The sequence below is a fragment of the Dermacentor variabilis genome, chromosome 6 (genome assembly GCF_050947875.1).
Source record: "Dermacentor variabilis isolate Ectoservices chromosome 6, ASM5094787v1, whole genome shotgun sequence".
NCBI classification, from domain to species: Eukaryota; Metazoa; Arthropoda; class Arachnida; order Ixodida; family Ixodidae; genus Dermacentor; species Dermacentor variabilis.
This window is the reverse complement of record NC_134573.1, coordinates 141,573,119-141,593,546: the sequence shown is the minus strand read 5'-3', so window position 1 is coordinate 141,593,546 and position 20,428 is coordinate 141,573,119. Positions and strand designations below refer to the sequence as shown.

The 20,428-nt window shown below is 50.2% G+C and overlaps 1 protein-coding gene across 1 annotated transcript in view; it reads right to left on the bottom strand.

The window, feature by feature from the left end:
• The window catches only part of LOC142585354 (uncharacterized), a 373,752-nt gene that overhangs the window by 211,530 nt on the left and 141,794 nt on the right, over window positions 1–20,428 (bottom strand). The window contains exon 2 of the mRNA XM_075696065.1: window positions 16,755–16,834. Coding sequence (XP_075552180.1) covers window positions 16,755–16,816 — 62 coding nt within the window. The 5' untranslated portion in view covers window positions 16,817–16,834. The remainder of the gene's footprint in view (window positions 1–16,754; window positions 16,835–20,428) is intronic.

Below are 20,428 nucleotides of genomic sequence, written 5' to 3'. Positions count from 1 at the left end.
TCTTTATGCATAGACGCGACGGGCCGCTGCCACAGTATAAACTGCACACAGAGAAGCATATCTACGCGAAGCCCTTCCTCTTCACTCTTCGAGACGTGGCACACGCGAGGACGCACGCGAGGACGCTGCTCAAAACAAAGAACATTCGTCCAGAGGAGACGGCTGGAGGATTGTCACGGCGCGAAGGTATATACCACCCCCTCTGAAGCGGCAGAAAAGATTTCCAGCGCAGAAGGGTCCGAGGACGGCTGCAGTGCACGCGTGCCAGTCAGCTTACATCGGTGCGGGACGTTCGCAGAAGTCAACGCAACGAACGAACGCCACGCACAGAGTCAACCAAGAAAGCTCGCCCAGGCCTTTTCCTCGGCCCCACAAGCCTGTCCCGTTTACTGAACGCGGAAGGCCCATGGGCGGGGGGAGTGTTCTTTAGAGAGGCGCGCCGAGAACGATGAGGGCCTTCAATCGCCGAGGGCCGGGCAAGATGCTTTGAGGTATACCAGAAATAAGTTAATAAACAAAAAGAGAAAAGGTGAAGGAAGGCCCTGGCCACACATGCATCCGTGATAGGTGTGGTTTTTCGTCTGCATGCGCGTGGGCGTGAGATGCGGCGGGAAGAAGAGGGGGTCGGGGACAGGCATATCGCAACCGCACCGATTGTTGTCCACGTGAAGCTTGCACTCGCGCGTAGCCCCGCGTCAAACCGAAACTGTGCGCCACTCTCCTTCGGTGTCGCAAGGCTGGGAAGGAAGCCGCACGTTTTTGCCTGCACGGCAAATGCGTGCAATACACGCACGCGCACAGAGCGCGCGGCTTTCTGTGTCTAAACGTGATGTTTCGCGAAGTGTCTATTGGCTTGGTCTACGTGTCAGATTCTGCGGTGATGTCCGTCCGTCCGTCCGTCTTTCTGTCCGTCTTCCTGTCTATTTATTTATTTATTTATTACGAAAAGGTACTACAGAACACCGAACATGCGGAACAAGAACTCTCTTATTGAAATTTGTTCGCGCCTAACTCACAACCAAGTAAGTGAAACGATGTGTTCGTGGTGGCATAATGTTCTGTATGCCTCACAGAGGAACGCCAAATTCAATATACGTATATAGTCATTAACAAACGCTTTACGCTTGCTTCTTCCATGCTTGAAGTGATTTTATCTATTATGACATAAATGGCGTCTAGCTGATAATCTATGTATGTATGTATGTATGTATGTATGTATGTATGTATGTATGTATGTATGTATGTATGTATGTATGTATGTATGTATGTATGTATGTATGTATGTACGTACGTATGTATGTATGTGTGTGTGTGTATGTATGTATGTATGTATGTATGTATGTACGTATGTACGCACGCACGCACGCACGCACGTACGTACGTACGTATGTATGTATGTATGTATGTATGTACGTACGTATGTATGTATGTGAAAGGAAACTTGTTAAGGAGCATCAAACAAGCATTAAATAATGATTTCCAGCCGCGGTCTGTCTTTTCTGGTATTAGCAAGCTTCGTTCTTAAGGCAACAAACAAATGGGAGATGTCCAACAGGTTGGCGAAAGATGCAGCAACGTGACGCAACGGCAGCCGTAGATAAGTGTTCAAGTTCAACTGTACACATATAGTATATTGTTCAGCGATGTGACACTGTACACACGCTTGCAGATTTAGGAGGCATAAGATTATTCAATGAGAAGACGGCACGATGATTATGCTATACGCCAAGCTGTCTCCTACATACGTGCTTTTTTTTAACTCTCTTCAGTGTCGACCATCGTCAATAATTTGAGGATTGTAGGAACATTCGGCAGCAGGTCTTCAATTAGAGCGTCCGTGGCGTAGCGTGGGAGCTCTTCGCCTTGAATGGGCTGGTATTCTGCCTTCCCGATTTGCCGCTCCCCTTTTAGCATAGGGACCTGTGTCGTTTTCATACCTTCAACGTAAAATTCAAAGGCAGGGCTTCGCAGACTTAAGGTTTGTTAGGGTTGGCGTCTGACACCACGTGGCGACAGGTCATTCACCCTACCCTCTGAGCCGAAGCCCACGGGCGACCTCATCCCCTTCACCTTCTCTTGGTCGTGGCACCGTGGGTGCTACCTCATCCCCTTCACCTTCTCTTGGCCGGACCCCACGGCGTCGGAGAGGTCATTCACCCGACCTTCTCCCCGGATTCGTCGAAAAGAGGATCGACTTCTCCTTCCAGTGCTCGGTATTGCAGGAGGAGGGGCCCTCTCTCCGTGCCTGTCACGTGTCATCGACGGAAGCAAGGTCCAGCCCACACTTGTAGAGAGCCTATTTAAGGGGCTCCGAAATGTACCTTTGATACTTCATACTTCAGACTTCTTACTTCATGCTTTTCTTATTTTCTTTCAACTACCTTTGAATAAACAGTGCAAGTTTCGCACTAGCCAATCGTCTCGCCCCTGCTTGGTCGTCATGATCTACCGGATGCCTGCAGCCTGCCGACAACGCCACGCTACCCAATAAGTAATGTCGGTGGAGCTTCGATAGGCAGGCGTCGCTACTTCTCGGCAGCTACGGCAGTACGGTACGCTACCCTGGAGTACGCAACAGGTTGCCCTTGGCGACGTGTCTCGGTAAAGGACAAATTGCAAGCTATCTATGGTGGCGTTGTGTTCGGCATCCGGTGGTGTGCGAAGCGGCACTCGTGAGAGGTCCACAGATCGTTGACATAGCAAATATACGAGGCTCGACTGTAGTGCTCCTCTACAGAACTAGAATGATAATTGGTCCAATATTTTTGTGTGCCAACCGCGCACCCGTGGCACTTCGCAGTTCACTATGAATTCGGTTGCTCTGCCGTGGACACCCTCCCAACCCCCCAACCCCCTAACAAAAAAAAAATATTGAGCTTGTATCGAAGGGAACATGAAACCGAGAAACTGACGGTAGACTCTCCTGCCCGAGTCGCAGCGACGGCACTAGCCATAGCCATAATGTTTACGCCTGTTTATGATAATATATAGAAGAAATTAGTTTCTTTAAACGCGAGCAGGTGCGTATCTCTTGCGGGGAGAGGGGGGAGGGAGGAAACGGACACATCACGCTCGCGAAAATGGAGGAAGAGTTTCATTTCGAGGGGAAGAAGGCGACGGCTTAGATACCTGGCTGCTCTCTCCCTCTTCTTCTACCCACCCTTCCCGTCACCCCCCGTGCGGGGTAGCAAACCGGACGCTCGTCTGGTTGAACTACCTGCTTTTCCTCCTGCTCGCTTTCTCTCTTTCTCTTCCAGTTGCGTGTCTTCGTTGTTCTGTTCAAGTCTGACGACGACAGTACGTTTCCTTTTCGGCCGGCCGCCCCTAACGGTAAGGCGAAAGCCCAGCGGTGTCCGACGGTCGACGACGGTACCAGCAACGGGACGGCAGCGAACGAACGGTCTCCGCTACGCGTGGGAAATAAAAGAGCTCCTCAGGCGTACGTCGTCGTCGAACGGCGTGGAATGCTATACAGCCTCGCCTCCTCCTCCTCTCTCCCACCCGATCGGCGCGGCGAGGGCGAGGGAGGACTTTGCCGCCTCCATACTTCCTCGCGCCGGCGGCGGGCGAGACAATGGCTTCTCGCGGCGGCGCCGCAACAAGTCACTCCGGACCCGAAATCGCTTTCGTATTGCCTCCCGCGGGACACGAAGCCGAAGACAAAGCCAGAACAGCGAGAGAAATAGACAGAGAAAGCCGAAGTCGCGGGGGGCGCCGTTTAACTCGCGTGCTATGCGGGCACGGTTGACCTGAAACGAAAAGACAGTAGCGGCCGTTGGCCGCGTAGGGCAGCAGCAGCAGCGGGGGTGGGCGGAGTAGGCGTGATGAGCGTCTCATTGTCTTACCCTCACGCGTACACCGTTGACCGCTCTCGGTCGGGGTTGCGGTGTGGCGGGACAGGGGGGTGTGTCATTCAAGTCCGCGGACAGCTGGGCGGCATCCACCAGAACACGTACGTGCAGTGGTGAAGCATACAGAATATAACGTCACGAAAATATGAGCCCCATGAATGGACGACGGGTCTCCAGGAGGCGGTATTCGGGGGTGCCAACGTGGTAGCCGCACCGTGATCTAGCAAGCCCTGCCCCTCTATAGTGGTAGGAAGGGCGACCTTTCCAGTTTCCATTTGAGCCTTCCTCTCTCACCAGGACGGGGCTGAACTATCTTGGGTTGAACACCCTTGAGTATCCAGCGCGGGCGACGGGGGGTCAAAAGGTGAGAGCGGCCGCGGCAGGTCACTCCGTCGTATCGCCCCCGTTCGGTCGTCGAAATCGTCGTTTGATATATGGGGGCACGTTTTTACGGTTCCCAACAAGTAGGTCGGTTGACTGCCCAGTCATCGAACTATAGGGTGACCTACGTCTCTTTGTAGTTCTTCTTTCGCACGGATACACCAGTGGCTCGCACTCTGAGGTCGTCCCGATCACTTACGCCGCGTTTGCGCGTTTCTCTGGGGCGCTTAAGCTGACGGTTTCACAATATTCTGCTTAAGAAAATCTAGGAGTCCTATAGCCGACAGGGCAACCAGCGATGCCCGAAAATATCGGATGAAGTGCGAATTGAGCTCATGCTTTCAGCACTGCAAAACAGCACGAACAGGTGTTATGTAACGGAACAATGAAGCAGAGAAATGATTACCTTTTTTTTTTTAATCTATACTGGCTCTTCTTACTCCTTTCTTGTATTTCATTAGCCTGCGTTCTGTCCGTGCTCATTTTGTGACATTATCGACTGGACTTCTTAGCACAGCGCAGTTGCAAGTCTCATATTAACCGCCATGGTCATGAGAGGGCGCTGAGACGACTCCCAAATTGAAGCAGTGTAAATTCCAAATAAAGCGCAAAAAATACACATACACATAAAGAAGACAAGACAGACGCGGACGAGCACTTGTCTGCGTCTGTCGTGTCTTCTTTGTGCCCATGTGTATTTTTTGCGCTGTATTTGGAATTCACAATGTTAGTCAAACTCGCCCAATAGGCGGTCCTTCTGAAGTATAACTCAAGCAGGCTAGGTGACTATTTGTCACCGCCCCGTCTCAAAAGGGACGCTGGTAAATCATCATCATCATCATCATGGCTAATCCTGTACACACACGCAAATCAACAAGAAAGTAGACGGGAGAGTAGGCGCCGCAGTAGTCACGTGGAAGAAGTGGGTTCGACCTCCACCGGAGGCAAGTTGTGTTTTCGTCAACGTTCATTTAACTTCTAGCATATCCTTTTTTTTTCTTTCTTTCTTTTTACAATTCAATTAAACTCAACAATCCTTTGATACTCTCACTGGCTCCATCGTACGCTCATTTCTTATTGTTGTTAAAAAACAAGAATCAAGCCCCTTCTCGCTCAACGCGCACTAAAAATAACGCGTTTCGACGCAGCATGAACCCGTTCAGTGCCGCCTATACACGCGGGATATATACAGGACTGCAGAGTGCGTACGCGTGAGCGGATCTAGCTCCAGGTGCACGCCACTGACAAGGGCCGCAAGACAAGCTTCGCTGCGGCTCCGTTACCGATTAGCCGGTGCGGCGTGAAGCCCAATTTCTTTTCACATTTCTTACCTCTTTTCTTTTTTTTTTACCAGCCCGGCAGACACCTGCCACTTACCGTCACGCCAGCCAGGGCAAGGTCACGCCCGTCATGCACGCATATTACAAAGCAGGTCGAGAAGAAATGCGTCATTGAGGCTGAGTTCCCGGGGCATTCACGACCACGTTACCGCTGCCAGTGTGTCTCTATTTCAGCTACATTCCCTCGCGATCGACCCAGCCGCCGTGAAACTTTGCAGTATTGTTCCAATTTGCGAAGCAGCGGTCGCGCACGCCTCGCGGTGTCTTGCGCAATGATTGATTGTTTTGACTCGCCGACTGAGCTTAACGTCGCCGAGCAACTCGGGTGCTATGTCGGAGACGCCGCAGCGGATGAGGACGTCAGATTAATTTCGACTGCCCTGGGCTCTTTTAACGTCTTTAACGCCACCCGTTCGGGGTCGTCGTCCTTAAATGCCCGCGAAGCGAAGCAATATTTTGTGCGCAGCCTTCACAAGGAACCGAACCCATGACCCTGCGGCACCATGCAATCGGGAGCCGGACGTGCTATAATCAAGCACTGAGCCACAATGCATAATGCACACTAATCACTTATTCCTGGGTTTCTGTGCGCCACGCGGACACTGCGTGAAGGCGCCCGTGTTAGTGATGCAAAACACATCGATAGTACTGTCGATAGTTCAGCCGTTATTGAGCTATGAATGGTACAAAAAAAAAAAAACTAGCGTTAGTACCATCGATAGAGCAGTATTGATATCGGTAGTAGTATATAGAGCGCACGATTCATGTCCATAGGCGTATTGCTTGTGCACTATCGATAACGTGAAATCACGCGACCTACGTGCATGAACTGCGTCACTTATGGTCAGTCATCGCAAAGTTTCTCCTAATATCGCTATAGGCAAGAATGGGAAAAGTACCGAACGCGCCGCCAATAGTAAACCAGTGCATGCTGTCGATAATTTTTCTTATGCTATCCATAGTTTGATAACGAAATATCGTTATACTATCAATGGTGCTATTGGCAGTATTTTTTTACAATATTGATAGATTCAAAAGCTATTGATACTATCGATAGTCACTTTACCGATATTTTTGCATCACTAGATTCTGTGAACGTATTTCGGAGGTTGCAGCAGGCAATTAATGCAGTAGCGGCTGAAAGCAATTAACGTTGTGTGTATCGCAAAGAAGAAAAAATGGCGGTGATCCTCCGTGACAAACTGCTGTTGTCGCAGTAAACGGGATCAGAGCCGGAGAATTATCGGTGAAGCTTGCCGAATGCTTTCTGGCGTTTTCTCTCGAGCACTATCACTATACTTACATAAAGAGTCTGTAGTAATGTTCTTCCTGTCGTCTTTAAATTCTGCCCGATGAGTATGCCGCCTTTTTATGCAGTGACAGTCACCAATCTACCGGTAATTCGCGCTTGCATTATGCGTTCACGTGTGGTCGAATATTGTGCTCTGTGATTCTGCGCAGAGGGCACGGCCATACGTTGTGCTTGACTTTTTTTTTTTTTTTGCTTTTTCTGTCAATTCGATCTTTTCTTATTTCATTTACTTTCTTCTTTTATTGATTGTTCGTTTTCAACACTTAAAACTCTTATTTACAGTATCTATACGAAAGCCGACTACCACTCCCCCCCCCCCTTTTCGGTGGCCCATACTGCCGACCTCGCATCGTTTAATAAACAAGAAACAAGGCGTCATCGAGCGAGCAAGGAAAGCTTTCACACATTTAAGGCGCCGACAACGAACCGGGGTTCGTGCCTATATGATAATCTGTCCTCCCGACGCCCTTGTCACGTGGGAGGGAGGACAAGCAAGAAAAGCATGCCGCGAGGATTGGCGAGCCTTCAAAACTGGTCCGCGTCTGCCGTTCCCAGGGACAAATCTCTACGCTCGAAATTTGCATATAGAGTAGTAGAGCAACTGCTCCTGTCAGTTCTGTCGCCACGCATGAAATGACCGCATATTTACGCATACAGGACCCAAGCGCGTGCCTATCCGTATAGGCTTCGGGAAGGGGGTGGGCGCGTACGTGCGCGAGATTCACCCTTACCGATTTTTACACACCGCTCTCGTGTGTGCGGCATTTACAAATGCTTATTCTTACAGCAGTTGGAACGGGCTATACATACCAACGTGCGTGACTCTTGCGCAGCTGAAGAAAACTATATGAAGCCTGCTCCGTGCTTGCCTCCAATACGACGTTCTGCGCATTGTTGCACACTCCAGGGTAGCGTATCGTACTGCTGCCGAGTAGCGACGCCTGCCTATCGAAGCTCGACAAACGTTACTATTGGGTGGCGTGGCGTTGTCGGCGGGCTGCAGGCATCCGGTAGACCATGGCGACCGGGCAAGGACGAGACGATTTCTAGTGCGAAACTTGCACGGTTTATTCAAAGGTTGGTGAAAGAAGATGAGAAGAGCATGAAGTGGTTCTAAAGAAGTACATTTCGGAGCCCCTTAATTAGGCTCTCTCCAATCGTGGGAGGGATCTTGCTTCCGTCAACGTCACGTGACCGGCACAGAGTCTGATTCACGGAAAGAGGGCCCCTCCTCCTCTGGTTATACCGAGCCTCTGGTTACACCGAGCCTGCTGCAAGGAGGAGGGCGTCCCGCATCCGGTTATACCAAGCATCAGGTCCGGTTATTGCAGACGCTTGTCCTTCTCTTTTGGGCGTTGCTGGGTCGCGGAAGTTTTCCTGTAGAGTTTGACAGTTCGAGGAAAGGGTCCCTCTGAAGTCGCACGCACACACACACACACACACACACACACACACACACACACACACACACACACACACACACACACACACACACAAACGAGGCCTGTAAACACTGTGGGGCTTCCGCTATACGCCAGACACTCGAGATGACCATGGCGAATTAGGAAGTCACGCTTCATTTCAACGAGGCATGGTGGGTGAAAGTGCTTTCTGCACGAGGTGCTAGACGCGAACCGTAACAGGAGAAGTCACGCTTCATTTCGACGAGGCATGGTGGGTGAAAGTGCTTTCTGCTCGAGGTGCTAGACGCCAACCGTAACAGCATGTCATCTCTCCAGATACTGCACTATTCCAGATGTATGCATATATTGCGCGGAAGGTTTACCCGAGACTAGAATTCAGGGACCGCGATCCACATCCGTCGCTGGCGCTCAGAGCTATTCGCACGCGAAGTTAGTGAGTATATGCTCCCGCATATGTGCTTCAGGCCCTGCTAAATCACAAGGCCACGGGTTCGAATCCCGACCACAGCGGCCGCATTCTGGTCGGGGCGTTTCGCAGACGCCGCGGCTGGTCTGTGAATGGTAGAAACGCTGGAAAAGGGGTTTCTTTGAGTTTTCGCGTAACAGACTTATGTTATCTCGTATAGCTACCCTGTCTGTAGGTTGTGTGTAAGTCATAGTCTACAATTTTTCTACGTATTTTAGCTTGAGAAATTCAATTCAGTAAATACCTTGCGTCACATCGAGGGCCTAAGAAGGGTGGTTCGAAAATAATTTCGCCGAAACGACATCCGACGCCGGACGCCGGAATTTCTGTAACGCGGGCTCCTCAACGCTAGACGCTTAAAACGGTAGGATGGTAGCGGAGGTGTAGTCGTGGGGTGTACCTAACTGGCATCCTTCGCGGGAACAGGAAGGATCCTCCTGCCAGAGATGATGAAGAGTGTTTTCATGACAGACAGACAGACAGACAGACAGACAGACAGACAGACACAGGCAGACAGACAGACAGACACAGGCAGACAGACAGACAGACAGACAGACAGACAGACAGACAGACAGACAGACAGACAGACAGACAGACAGACAGACAGACAGACAGACAGACGCAATGCAGTTGAACCTGGACATTCCGCTGTGTTGGCCGACCGCTATCACACGCCGAAGAATTGTGAGGAGAGTTCACATATCCAAGAACAATTTAAAGGAGCAGACAAGTTTAAGAAAGCCCCCACGCGGCGGAAATTACACGGGCAGTGACGGAAAGCCAAAGCCGCATGCTCGAATACATCTAACGGCCGCGCTGAAGCAGGAGCAAGTACACGCGTATACCCAAGCGAAGAAACAAATTGCGCAAGCCAAGTCGGATGACGGCGATCATTTAGCAGAGTGAGGCGCCAGGGGTCAGCAGTGTCGGCATTCTTCAGAGGGACCACCAGCGGCCGCCTTTCATAGCGAAAATAGAGGGGCCGGAAACAAAAGAAGAAGAAAAAAAAAAGAAAGCACGGTAAAGTCAACGCGGTAAGTTGGGTGCATAGAAGTGAAAAATGGAGCCCCCCTGGAGAGAAGTGCGAACAAAAGAATTCTGCGCGAACAAGAGGAGGAGGCCGGGAAATAAAGTTTGCCGAGGCGAACGTGCGGCCTATTGGAGGCTGCGCTGGCACAGCATTAATCAGGCCCGTGACAGCAATAAGGAGATTTCGAGGCAGGCCCGCGCCCGCCCCCCTCATAACTCTATGCCTGGCAGTATACCAAGGGTCCCGTAGCGGCTATACGTTTAGCCGCTGGCCGAGCCTGCATACAGCGTTCCTTGGAGTCTACGAGTGCGATGGAACGCGCGCCGTACCGCGCATGAAGCCCGGTCGTTCAGTGATTTGAGTGACCAAAGACAAAACGTTCTCACTGCAGCAAAACCTCGTTATAATGAAGTTGGATGAGCCAGAATTACTCCGTTATATCCATTACTTCTTTATATCAATTATCGCATGTAATGCACTGTGGGTTTCGACGGGGATTTAAATGACAATTTTAGCTAACTCGTTATATCCATTATTTCGTTATTTACCGTTTCGTTATAACGAGGTGTATACCTTTTATTCATGTCGAGACGCACATTGCTGTGAAACTAACTATTTCAGGATGACTAATGACCGCTCGTGCTTGCCACAGGTGCATGCCCAGACTGTGCATTAATTTACGCGTGATATGCGCATTTTGGCATCTTTAACGTCGAGTTCTTATCCTCTACCTCACAAGTCATTTGGCCCACTGTGGAAGCTGCAGGACTCCTTAGCAAATAGGAAGGCCGAATGCTCCTCGAGATGTGTTCATCCGCGCCGCACCGTCTGCTCTCCACCGTAGCAATTCGCGGTATGCGTGCGCAAAGGTCCTAACATGTCACGTATTGATGCAACTTATCGTGCACCGAAGCAAAAACAAAAACGATGTAATCCCGCTAATAATGAAACAGTTCACGCCCTGGATTATATTCCCTTGCGCAAGGATGTTACCCGTGTAGACTTCGTACCTTCGGCAGTGCTACAAACGACATGTCGGGTGCAGTACTATATATAGTGCGAGGGCAAGCTTCTTTTACTGTATAGCGAGTCTAAAAGGGTTTGATTATCTTTATCTACATTGTCCTCAAATTTATTTATCTTTCTTTCTTATTCAGCTACCATTCTTTGGAATAGCGGGCTCTCCAGCAGCCAAACTTCCCCTTCCATATCGTTGTTAGTCAACCACAACAAATGCGGTCGTGATGCATGGATGCTGCCATACCAGAGTTGAATAGACCTATACTCAGCTAGTAGACCTCATGAAGATATTCGTAAGCCTTCTTCCTGCTATTCTCTTTCGCGAATAGCTGCGACAGAAATACCGCACATCATCTTCATCATTCTCATTACCATAGTTCTAAGTTCACTGCAGGAAGAAGGCCACATGGGGTGATCTATATATATTAGAAGGTCGACAAGCATGGGCATTTCAGCGAATCAGACTCTCTTTAAGCAAGTAGGCCTAGCTCCTGCCGATATAGTAGCATTGCTCAAGAAGAGATACGCGTTTTTGGGGAGCTTGTATTCTGCGAGAAATGGAGGGTGGCTGGAATGGCGACACCTGTGAGCACGCCGACTCCTTACTCACCGTTCCAGTCTGACCGTACACAATCACAATTAGTTCAGACGAAGGAGCAGGCGCGCAGATTTTGCGTGTCCTCTATTGCCCCCATCAGTCAAACCAATACCACACGACGCATCAGTAACTTTCTTAATTTCACCGCATCGTCAACACTCTACCGCCATCTACTGCATTTATGTTCTCTTGCCAGCGATTCTGTTAACGTGGTGGTTTACCGGTTTGTTATTCTCGTAGCCACATCTGCTCTATAGGCATTACGCGCTCTGCTCCGCTTCCCCTAATTATCAACTACAAAATTCTCCAATCGAATTTTATATCATTCTTCTTGAGCTACGTACGAAAAGAAAGTACGAAGGCAGTATACACAGCCACCAACTACAGTTACAACTAGTTACATCGAAACTCTATATAACGAAATATTGGATATAAAGAAGTTAAATTGCTCTTGAAATTCCCGTAGAAATCTGCAGCGCAGTATACGCATTAATGTATACAACAAAATAATTGATACAACGAAGTAAGTACGCCCCCCCCCCCCCCCGTTCACCGCCATATTCAACTTCATATCTAACTCATACATAACATAAATATATTACAGAGCGCTGTAATATTATCCCCACAAAGACGACGAAATTAAAAGGAAAGAAAACGAAGAAGGTCGTGCTTTACGGCCCCGACAGCAATCACCTTTCCCGGATGACTAAGATGAAACGGAGCTTAGCATGAAATAGAAAGCACTTCCATCGCGCCTGCGATCGTCCTGGGAATGATAATCAAGTTAAGCCCGGAACGGAGGACAACTAAATGGCAGAGTAATTACCCCCGCACTGGACCGCGGATGCGTTCGCGACGTCTCTTAATGATCGCGGCCGAAGAAAGAAAAATACGTTACGGTAACGACCTTCCGCCGGGCGGAACACGATTCCAAGCCTCGCGATGACCCGATCCTCTTGACGTCGCTATATATGTAGCGATAGTGGTGGTTCTCCCTCTCGCCTTCGCTCTCTCTCTTTCACTCACTCCCCCATCTCCCTCTCCATACGTAGGGTAGCAAACTGGACAAGGCTCAGTTAACCCTTCGTAGCCTTTTCTTATTTCCTTCCTTCCTTTAATCTCCCTCGAAAGTGCCGTTGCACTTCAAGACGACTGCAGTCGCAACGCTTTTTCGTTATCGCAATCGCATCGAACGCCTCTCTCTCTCTCTAGCAGCCCCACGCCTGTTCGACGGCAGGAACATTTTACAGGCGATAATTCAAACTCGCCCTTCGGCTTTCTCCTGTCAAACTGCAAAACGAACAAGCACACATACGCAAAAAGCAAGTACGACGGCAAACAGAAGAGGCGCCCGTCGAAATTTCTTTAAGTATCTCGCGAGCGCACATTTCAGAGGTAAAAACAAATACTCGCAATACGTTGAAGAGAGAGAGAGAGAGTGAGAGATCGATGAAATAAATAATGAAAGAAAACGACAAGAAGAAGGTACTAGAGAACGATGCAGGAGTCATTAGGGTAATGCGCGTAATGGCCCGCTTCCATATCGCCCTCTTCGTGCACTCTCACCCCCTCTCTTTTTTTTCTCGCACCCTCTCCCAAAAAGCCCTGAAGGCAGCAGTGTGGTAGCAGCAGGCACTTTGCAAGAAGCCAGAAAGTCTTCTTCAGTTCGCCGTTCCTGGCGTTTTCTTTCTCGGCGCGCGAGCACGCTATAGCGCCGCAAGAACTGCTGCGGTCGGCAGCAGCTACGCCCTTCCCTCCTGCTGTCGGCAAATGAGTACAGCGCTGCAACGGCCGACAGTCTGAAAAAAGGCCGGAGCGAACTCCTTCCATAACGAAGGAGCGCGTGCTCGGCGCATTCCTCGACACTTCTGCGGGGAGTCGCATGGTGTCGGAGTGTGTGGGTTATGAAGCGGGCATCACTAATGGGAACGTCGCACATTTCGCGGACTCGGGCGTATTTGAAATGTCGTTGCCGATGCCTGCGCGCAATGTCGTTGCCGATGCCTGCGGGCATAAGCCAACGCCGCTGCGTCGTTTCGCTGCTGATACACCAACGCTCTCTCGAACCTAGGATTTGTAGGAGAGCGCCTGGGACGGCCCTCTTTGCTATGGCAGCTGCCGCCGTTTTCGTCATGTATGGTTAACACTTTTGCAGCCTGTACTCCGTCCGTCCGTCCGTCCGTCCGTCCGTCCGTCCGTCCGTCCGTCCGTCCGTCCGTCCGTCCGTCCGTCCGTCCGTCTGTCTGTCTGTCTGTCTGTCTGTCTGTCTGTCTGTCTGTCTGTCTGTCTGTCGTGTGTCAGCTAGTGTGTACGTATACAGGATGTGCCTACACATAGACGTTATCTTGGGAACGAAGTGTTGCACATGTGACACCCTCCGATGTTTCTCGCGAGGAGTACATATGGAAAATGAACAAGCCTTCTCGCCCCAAGCATGAAGACGCTGGATTTCAGGAAGCATGAATCGCGAAAGCTCCCGCGCAAGTTCGTAGACGAAACTACATTTAAACATACACGTTGAAGCTCGTAGAAAACGCTGAGACCCAACTCTCCCCCAATCAGCTTTGCTTGGATTCATGACTGCAGACTTTGTGTGGCTGTAATTAACAATAAAATGGGGGTATCACGAAACGCACTCCATAATTTTTGCGAATCGTTAGAAATTCTAGACACCCTGCATATGTAGCTGTATTGCGCACGGACGATTCGGAGAAAAAAAGCTCTAAAGGTTGTGTCTCGATATCGGCGGTGCAGAGAGCTCGGCGATCAGTGCGCTTCCGCAGCTTCAGAAGCGCTGCACGCAACTTAGAGGCACCGTGTAGCGAGGTGCGTGAGCGCTGGGCGCTTCGGGAGTTCCGCGGGTCCGCCGCACGGTGCGAGGCGCGCGAGCGAGAGGGGGGGGGGGCGGCACAGGCGAGTATATTAGCTAAATTACGCGACGACCTCGAGACTGCGCAGGACACAGGACGTCATTTCTTCCAAGCTCTCCGGCAACGCTCTTTCTTTTCTTTTCTTTCCTTCTTTTCACTTCCTTCTCGCTCTCGTGCGGCCGCAACGAACGCTCCTTCTTTTGCAGGAATATTTTTTACAGCTTCTTCACAAACAGAGTTTTCTTAATTTGAGATCCGGAGTGAGTGTCGTGAAAGTCATCGTAACGCACTTGAAATGGAGCTGCCCCGGTTGAGTGTTCCCCTCTCTCTCTCTCTCTCTCTCTCTCTCTCTCTCTCTCTCTCTCTCTCTCTCTCTCTCTCTTCCCCACCTTCGTTCTGACAAGACGTTTAGGCGGAGGAGCTCCGCACACTCGGACGAAGAAAAAACACGCCAGGTCGATGCTGGTGCATGACTTCGCGAAACTGGACAAAAAAAGGATGAAATACCTCGCAAAAGGTACACGAAACGCGGTAAATGTTTGCACAGCGAACGCGTCGAGCCTCTGGGCCAATGCTTTATAGCCGCCTGGGAATGTGAATACATTATTATTATTATTATTATTATTATTATTATTATTATTATTATTATTATTATTATTATTATTATTACTTTCAACATGATGTCAGGTGTGTACTTCAAGATCCCATTTGCTTCTGAACAAGCCTCCCCACCCCTTTCCTATACAAACCGACACCGCATTATTAGAGACAGCAGAGTAACAACACAGTTTTAGTGTGTCGCTTGCGCACATACGGGCGACTTTTGTCTTGAGGAATAACCCCAACACTGCTGCGTACAACGGGCGCCATGTAGGTGGTGGTGGTGGTGGTGGTGGTGATGTTGAAGCAGGCAAGGTTAGCCTGGCATACATAGCCGGCAATTGTTCCGCCTGATCCTCCTTCAAGTTGAGATCAGGGATGTGTCACCAGGTGTCGATGAGCCCCGTGTCTCGCAGGAGACACGGGGCTCATCCAGTTACAGGCCGCATAGGACAAGGGTTTGTCGCCATGTAATCAGTACGCGACAAACCCTTGTCCTATGCGGATATATACGCAACAGCCGGCCGCGACATTTCCATCCTCATAAATAATCCGCGCGGCGAATATGGCACATCGAACTCCTCGCAAACGCCGCCTCACGCATACACTGGAGAACTCTAAAAAGAAGCTCAGTTTTTATTCATTTTTTTCCACGTTTGGGTTGCCACGCTGCATAACGTCAGTATATGAAACTAAATATAAGCATGCAGGCCCGCTTCATAGAGTTATACTGTAATAGTGACTTACAAAATGTGTTGTCCATAATCCATCTTTCAGATAGTCTTCAGCTTGATCATTGTTCAATTTCACACCTTTATGTCTTGCAGATTCATCTCGCAAGTCGTTCGCAGCACTGCCGAAAGTACGAGGCGTACACAAGTAATATTCTTGCGTAGCGGAATGTAGTTCCTGGCGTATACCTGTCGCATAGTAGCGGCGGCATTAGAGAGTATTGTTATTTTGATTTGGTACACGATACGTTACAGCGATACATGACATGTTAAGACCTTTGCGCAATGCATGTCATATACATACAGGCGATTTGAGCAGCCGCCGAGCAGACGACGCGGCGCGGATGAACACATCTCGAGGCGCATTCGGCCTGGCTATTATAAGGAGTCTTGCAGCTTCCACAGTGCCGCAGACGACTTGTCAGATGGAGCATTGTTACGTTATATTTACAGGCCGTACGCGGATTGAATTTCGTGTAGACGATTTCAGCCAAAGTTTCGTCAAGCATGTAAGCAAAAAATTAAAAGAAAGACGGGTGGTCTCCAAGTACGTGCGTCACTGCATACAGGTTAAAGGACAACAAATAAAACTTACGCCTGGGACGCGCTGCATGCTTTAACTTTCGGAGCACTGAGAAATGTGTGATTTGTAGAGTCATGTGCGTTCAGCCTTTCTCAAAAGTGTCTCAAAGTGACATTGACAGACGCGATGGTACGCGTTCCAGCTTACATCTTCCGTTATCACCATAGTACGTTAACGACAGTACACCCGTCAGGCTAAAACCCTCCGTTAGCAGCCTGCAGAATGATCAAAGCTGCGACGTTATATTAACCATAAAGTGGTCGACAGACATCTCCTACAAGAGATTCCTGGGTTTAACGCGTTGGGGGGGGAGGTTCCTGTAGCTGATCCAAGATCTTAGAAGCTGGTAATCGCTGAGTGGAAAACAATACGAGAACTACTTACAGAAGACGCCTTTTTTGTAGCATTTTGCAACTGCACTATATACCCACGAGTGGTACTGCGTAGTTTCGAAGGAAGACTTCACGCTAGTTCTTCCGCTTCTGTACGTAGCGATGCCAGGAGTTAAAAAAATAAAGTGAAGCAGCTTACAACAGCCCCGAACTCACCTCCAGAAATGCGGCGTGTATCCGCTGCATTGGCCGACGCACTTCTGGCAAGGTCCGTCCATGGTAGTCCGGCGGTCAGCCTGCAAACATATGCGAGACGAAGAGCATCCAATGTAAGAACATTCCCGCGCACGAGAGCACTCTACAAGGAGTATCGCTGAACTTCACACTCCGATAAGTTGTCACGGTAAACGGCAGTGGCTTTGTTCTCAGTTAAAACTAGTTTCGGTCGCCAAGGTAAGTTCAAGCACGCGTTCGATCCCCACCCCCGTAGGTCGCAGCACATTCTACGAAAGAAAAGAGAAAATGGATCGGATGCAACACGACAACCGTGCCTGCGCGCTACGTTACATGACACAGAAGCAATAAAATATACACGTGACGGCTTATTTATATACGTGCGTGTTTATTCGAACAACTTGTAAAAGGAGATCCGCCGCTTCACCACTGATTTACTCCCCCTCAAATGTCCCAATAGCACGGCACTGTTTTTTTTTTTTCACATTTTTCAAGGAAACACTTGGTGGTGTTGTCTGCCTGTTTCGACAGTACATTTAATCGCCAGACAGAATATGAAGACATATCTGGAGCAGCTAGCTTTCCGCTACGTGCGTTCGCGGACATGCGCAGAACTGGTTCCTTACGCTCCCAGAAGCTTAAAATCGAACACATGGCATGTGATTGCGCGTGCGACCCGACTAACGACAATAACACCAACAACCGGAAGTAGCAAGTTTCCAAACGATTGACACATTAGCCTTCTCTCACGAGCATTGCACGTCGCATCGGGCTCTGCGTAACGATGACCGTATACTCGATCGCTTCGTACTAGTTGTACACACTACATATCCATGTAATTCAACAAAGTACCTTTCTTGGGGCGCTACAGTCGAATGTCGAGTCACATTTACGATGAAATTACGCTATGATAGACGAAGAGAGAGAGAGAGAGACGCAGACAAAGGCAGGGAGGTTAACCAGACGTAACTCCGGTTGACTATCCAGCACGGGGGGAGGGTTAAGGGGATAGAGAGAGAGAGAGAGAGAGAGAGAGAGAGAGAGAGAGAGAGAGAGAGAGAGAGAGAGAGACAAGCACGAACAAACCGCGTACACTACAGAGCAGTAGTGGACGGAGTTCTTCAAGTCTATCGTTTAGCCCCGTAGACCGCAGGAAGCTTAATAACGCGAGTAAGGTCTTCAGCGCGGACGTCTTTTCGGAGTACTGACCTAAAGCTTTGAGTTCTGATAGTGGGCGATTGTCCAATTGGTCCAGTACTCTGCACATCACTTGAGACGCTATCTGTATCTGCCCACGATATAGACGAATAAGTTATGTATGGCCAGTAAGATCACGCGGAACACGCAAGCTGACACACCGACCTTGGCGGCCACGTGCGTGGCATTGAGCAACCAGCCTGAAATCGCCTCCCCGCGACACAGTGAAACAAATGCTTTAAGCGCATGTACCTTTGTGAACACGAAGCCAAGCCACTCACTCACCCGGTTGCACCTGAACGTCCGCGCCTCAACGTCGCAAACCAACCCGCGCCACGTCCACGGCCAATAATGGACGCGAGGCACGTTTTCGATCAAACGCGGCCTTCGCGCGACGATGCGTTACTGTGCTCAGAGCCTGATAAGAAAACGTAAACGCGTCAACGCTTTTCATTAGATTGCCCTTCCATCGCTGTCCCTTAGGCCTGCGCAACCGTAGCGCACACTCATTGCGTTCTATTGCGTTCCATTGCGCCCTTCTTCGGAGGACGCAATGAGGCTATAAAGCGATTGCCCCCCCCCCTACCCCACCTTTACCGCCCCCACACACGAAACAGCCCATAAATCGGTAAGCGAAGGGAAACGAAGCTCAATTTTCATTTCTTCCCGTTTGCTTCTTTCCCCACGGAGGAGGTTCCGAAGCGCGCCCTTTTTGCGAGAGTCGTCCGACGAAGGTTCTACAAAATGAAAAGAAAGGAAGATGGCGCGAGCCCAGAAAGGCGAGAGACGAGGAGAAAGCGCGTTATTTGACCAATCTTGGACGCGTCAGCGCAGGCGACCGTTTCGCGAACAGACGAAACACTGCACATCAAAACAAAACGAACAAGCAAAAAAGGAAAGAATCAAGTACAAAAGGCAGTGAAAAGAAAGACGAACGCGTGATCTTGTCCGGTCAGAAAAAAAAGACAAAAAAAACAGAAAGACACGGTAGGCGAAGGGGGACACACCAGCGTTTGTTCAGTTCCGCGAAACAAGCGGGTGGAAGGGGGAGTCGAACGACGACGACGACGACGCGGACAATAATCGTGCCGTGATTGCAATTCTCGTATCGGTCCCTGCTCTCCCGCTCGTCAACTCTCCCCCGCGCGGCCGTTCTCCAGTTTTCCTCCAATCCTTCTTACCAACATTCGGCCTAGTTATAAGCCTTCCTTCTCCTTTCTTCGCCTGTTTCCTCAATGTATCTCGTTGGCCCGTCCACCCAGCACTCCCAGGCCCCACCACATTTTGTTTCTCTTTCCCTCGCTAACGTCTTTTCTCTACATCCAGAGAAGAAACAAGAAGAAGAGCAGAGAGCGGACCGTTGGGCGTCGCAAAAAGTAAGCCGATTGGGCAAAAGCGAACAGCAGAGGAGAAAGGAAAGAGTGCGTGCGAGCGACGTGCGCTTATGTGCGTTGGAGGACGTCACGTGACGGCGCTGATTCTATAACTCCCGACGAGCTGCCGGTCTCGTCTAACACGGGGTCGGGCGCGCGCGGATTGCAACGAAAGGCGAACGCCCCCCCCCCCCCCCACCCACCCACCCCAACCGCCGTTCCCATCTTTCTCTCCTATCCTTCATCCTCGATGAGCAAACACTGACCGGAAAACTTCTCGGGCTGGGAGGCCTTCCAAGCTTCTTGCAGTCACGTCTGACGTTCGTATATACTTCGGGCTGAGCACGAACGTACGCACACACGCACGCTTGCTTACTCTCAGGCGTGTAGTGAGACGCTTATGACAGAAGGAAAAGAACGGTACGAGGCATTGGTGGCAGAGCGATGAAGAACCCAAGAAGAAGAAGAAGAAAAACTAAAGACGAAAATGCCAGAGTCGCTGGCTGGGCGCCATCCCGATCTGCGCTGCACCGACTCCGCAGCAGCGAGAACTGGGCGGGCAGAAGGAAAGTGCCGACAGAAATCGTGTTTACACGACAAACATTCGGCCGCGTAAGCGGTCCCCTTCTCCGCACGGCACACAAGCTGGAAGGGAAAAGAAACCCGACTCCGCCGGATTGCCCCGGGGCGGAAAATACGTCTACGCCATACACACAAGACTCCCGTTTCTTCGCGCGTGTGGTAACATTGCTTCGCCGTGCTCGCGGCTTTCGTCCGGGATATTCGTCCGACTCCCGGCGCGATTGTGTGCGAAAGGGCTTTTACTGGTCCTGCAGTGTATGTTCCTCCGGCGCTGGATGACGAAGTTCGCCACGTCGCCGGAAGGTGTGCGGGGAGTCGCTGGAAGCCAGTTCTGTGTTGACGTTTCCCAGTGTGCTGTACGTATGGTAGGTATAGACGTTCGACGTGGACTGCCTAGGAAAGTGGACGACGGCGGCTGTTATTGAGCGTATATTTGCTCGATTTTGCGATTCCTATAGCGGCATATGAGCACGACCGTCGATTGCGACGTTTCGCGTTCAGCGA